The following is a 4,270-nucleotide window of genomic DNA, read 5'->3' as shown; positions in this document are numbered from 1 at the left end:
TCCACAAAATTTGCATGATATCTTGTTTTTTGATCTGTTTTATATGATCATCCAATTGCTTCAATCCATAATCAGATTACAAAATGAAGTATCTGGATCATTCTGCACTTGTACATAATATTTTTTAGACTTTAAATGCTCTGCAACTGCTTTATTCAACTTAACAAAAGACTCTTCGAAATCATCATTTTCAGATTCTTTTTTTTTACCGTCTTTTTCAATTGATATATTTGGATTAAATTTGCCTTTCATATATGACGGCTTTTTGAAAGTGCAGGTAGATCTTACGCTTGTTGGAGAAAGACGTGAAGAGTTAATCGTGATGGGTGATGACCGAACTGACAATGATTCATGTACGAAATCGTTTGTATTGCTTTCTGACGTCGAAGAAAAAGATGCGCATGACGTATCATCAAAATTACTGGTAGTGGATAATGTTTCCGGCATTGAACCTTTTTTCATTGGAGAAAATGTATTTGTATTAATTTGTTCCAATGCAGTTCTTTCTTTTTCCAAAGTCTGTTTGCCATGCTGTACCCAATTCGCAATTTCTTTATTTAGACTCTTGTCTTTCGAACAATCAGAAATAGGAGACACTTTTTGGAATTTGATGTTAGTCATCGAACTGAAACCATATATTTGATTAAATTTGTGGAAATTTAAAAGAGTGTGATAAAATGTCAATAATCTATTAATATTATTATTATTATTTATAGTTTTTATCGCAATTTCTTTAAAATTATAATGTTCTACTGTATAATATCTCGCTTATAAGAATACAAAATCAAAATGAATTTTTACTTTCTAGTTTTGACAAATTTGTCAATAAATTTCATTGACTCGAAATAAACAAATCCTCGTCTTTTAGAGGCTCCACTTCCACTTTTTGTTTCATTTTGTCTTTTCTTTCTTTTCTTTAGAGAAAGATTCTCTCAGACGAGTCCATCGATTGCAGCAAACATCTGCTAAAATATGTTAAATAAACAAATTTAATAATCGACTAATTGATTTAATTCAGATTTAGTACAAATGCATGTTAATGAATTAAATAGCTTATTATTAATATTGTTAAATATTAAAAAATAAAACTTACCAGATGTGTTCAAAATTTTAGATATTTCTACCCAAGAGTTCTCTTCTTTTATCACATCACGATAATCTTTGCAACTAGTATCATATAAGTGTGGATAGCTTTTGACAATATTGATTAACATATCATCAAAAGTTCTCTCTTCGTCATCCTGTAACGTCACTTCATCAGGATTCAGGTTTTCATTTACTTCATCTTCAGACATCTGTATATTATGACAGTAATCCATGTGATCGAAGGCCATGAGGATCGATTCTATAAATTTAAAGCATTAAACATGAAACGTACCGAAAATTATAAAATGTGTTTATTTTGCAATAAATTACAATTTCAAAAATGTGCATACAAATTAAAATTAACCTCAAAATATTGTTTATGAAATTGTCTCAATTTACACGAATAATTATATACTGTCATTGTCAGTTTATATTTTTATTACATTGATAATGTAACATAACAGTGAAAATATACTTACGTGTTAATCAATATAAATTCATTTTTTGTTCTTATTTTCTTTTTAAAAACTTTTCTTAGGACCGGCTACAATGAGTTATTATGCCTGTGACTATGTATTATGTATTTTTATGTAGATTGGAAATTCAGAAGCCATGGGCAGAATGCAGAAGCCATAGCGCATGCGCTATTCAGAAGCCATGGACAGAATGCAGATACTATAGCGCATGCGCTATGGCTTCTGCATTCTGCCTCTGGCTTCTGTAATTTTATGTGCTTCCAGCTTAAGCGCGTTCTGAATGCGGGCCAGTGACTGCGCGTTCCGTGAGAGAAATTGAAGACTACATTAAAGTGAGAGAACAATAGCAGAACAATAAGCCTGAGTGAGTGTGTCTCTGTCTAATGTGCGGGTTACTCAATATCTTTGTCCTTCAATGTTATCTTCAGCGCGCCCATAAGGAGGCGCAGTCTATGACCCGTATTCAGAACGCGCTTTTAAAGATATTAGCGCGTTGTTATTGGTTAACAGTGCTCGATACTGCACTGTTATTGGTTAACAACGCACTAACATCTTTAAAAGCGCGTTCTGAATACGGGCCTATAAGTATAAATATGGTTGCACGTCCCGAAACTGGCAACAGTGCCTTCGACAATTCATGTGTGAAAGGCCTTCGCACGCACCTTCCGTAATCGTAATCGTAACCGTTACGTAAGAATTCGACCAATCGCGTTGCTTGATTCAGAGTAGGACTGCCGAATCAAACAACGCGATTGGTCCTTACGTTATGGCCATTGCACACTGGACGCGATGAGCGATGAGCGATATCCAATAAGGGCTCTGATTTTCGTTACCACGTGTGCAATGTCAGCACGTGACCACGTCACCATTAGGGTCATTCCACAATAGGTTGCAAATGCCCTCGTTGCCAGTTGACAATTGCGGATTGACCAATCAGCTGACAAGTAGCTTTGCTCTGATTGGTCAATCCGCAATTGTCAACTGGCAACGAGGGCATTTGCAACCTATTGTGGAACGATCCTTACGATTACGATTACGGAAGGTGTGTGCGAAAATCTTGAGTAAAGTTTAATGCAGAAATTACATTTTTATTGGATATCGACCGTCGTACTTTGAAAATCGGACATAGTGTGAATCCTACATATGGGTATCTTAAAGACACTGTCCTGTTTTACCGACAAAAATTAAAATTGTTTTAAAATTGAAATTTATTAAAACGTTATTACAATGGGATGTTCTGATTGGTTAACTCGGTGACGCATCGGATGACGCGACGCGTGACGCGCTCAGTGGAAACTCAGCCTTACGGCCGAGAGACGGTCCGAAAGTGCATTCTGGTCTTTTGTAACAGAAAGCAGTAATGCAGAGGTATAAATTTAACACATCGGTCTTATTGGTCAGTATAAAATAATCCTTTAATTAAACAGTCATTCGGTCAATGTACAATAAAATATAGCAAATATTTTTGTATCGCCAGTGAAGAATAAAATTAGGAATAACTGTAGACGACCCAACTGGCTTAATTGATTTTTATTAATTCGATGTCATAAAAATACAGACCACGTTTCGACCTTTGGTTCAGGTCCTTATCAAGTCCTATTCTCCGGTTTACAATGTAGCGCGGTTTATTCATGATATATTGGAACAGTCAGTTACGAAACCTGTTTCCCATATTAAAGATGGTTGGACTTTCGCGAATAAAATCAAGAACGTTAATATTGACGATAGTGAAATGTTGATTTCACTTGATGTTACGTCTCTATTCACAAACATTCCTAAAGAATTAGTTTTAAAATCCATTGAAAAACGCTGGACGGACATTTCATGCAACACAACTTTTAGTTTAGCACAATTTTTATATGCAATCGAAGTCTTATTAGAGTCAACAAGTTTTTGTTTCAATGATCAATTCTACGAACAGATACATGGTACTCCGATGGGATCCCCCCTCTCACCTATTTTAGCCGATTTAGTTATGGACGATCTTGAGACACATTGTTTAAGCTCCTTACAATTTAATATTTCAGTTTATTGCAGGTATGTTGATGATATTTTTGCGGTAGAACCGCGTACTGAAATTGACACTATTTTGACCACATTTAACAGTTATCATCACCGGCTGCAATTTACGCATGAAATTGAAACAAATAACAGGATTAACTTTTTAGACACAATGGTTATTAGAAACGATGGGAAACTTATGACGAATTGGTATCGGAAACCTACCTCTTCTGGTAGATATTTAAATTATTATTCCAATCATCGGTTTAAATACAAAGTGAACACCATCAATAACTTAGTTGATCGCGCTATTTTGTTATCTGATGATCGTTTCCATAATGGGAACTTACATATTGTAAAATGAATCTTGTCTAATAATTGCTTTCCTATGACGATCATCGAGCGTTATATCTATAAAAGAACATGTTTTTTAAAAAACTCTCATAACGTTGCTGACAAAGAGAATGATTATGATATTTCTTCTTGTATTTTAATGCCGTATATTAAAAACTTAAGTGATATTATTGCGAGATCTATTAAGAAAACAGGCTTAAATGTTATTTACACGATACCAAAAAAACTAGACAATGTAATTAAACGCGGAAAAGACAAATTGCCTAAAGCGGATATGACCGAGATTGTATATAAGATCGACTGCAACGACTGCGACGCTACATACATTGGACAAACTAAAAGACACCTAAATA

General features: G+C 34.5%; 1 protein-coding gene across 1 annotated transcript; it reads right to left on the bottom strand.

The window, feature by feature from the left end:
- Nucleotides 1-891: 891 nt before the first annotated feature.
- Nucleotides 892-1,571, bottom strand: LOC145941458 (transcription factor Adf-1-like). Its single transcript, XM_083047572.1, has 3 exons — nucleotides 1,566-1,571; nucleotides 1,094-1,345; nucleotides 892-965 (listed from the first exon to the last, which is right to left on the bottom strand). The coding sequence occupies exons 2-3, from the start codon at nucleotides 1,332-1,334 to the stop codon at nucleotides 892-894; spliced, it is 315 nt and encodes a 104-aa protein (XP_082903698.1). The 5' UTR covers nucleotides 1,335-1,345; nucleotides 1,566-1,571.
- Nucleotides 1,572-4,270: the final 2,699 nt, after the last annotated feature.

This window comes from Prenolepis imparis, unplaced genomic scaffold, assembly GCF_030444845.1.
Source record: "Prenolepis imparis isolate NDT839.2.m4 unplaced genomic scaffold, iyPreImpa1.0 SCAF_10, whole genome shotgun sequence".
In the NCBI taxonomy this organism is placed as follows: domain Eukaryota; kingdom Metazoa; phylum Arthropoda; class Insecta; order Hymenoptera; family Formicidae; genus Prenolepis; species Prenolepis imparis.
Note: the sequence above shows the minus strand (reverse complement) of the source record. Positions and strands in the feature narration are given on the sequence as shown.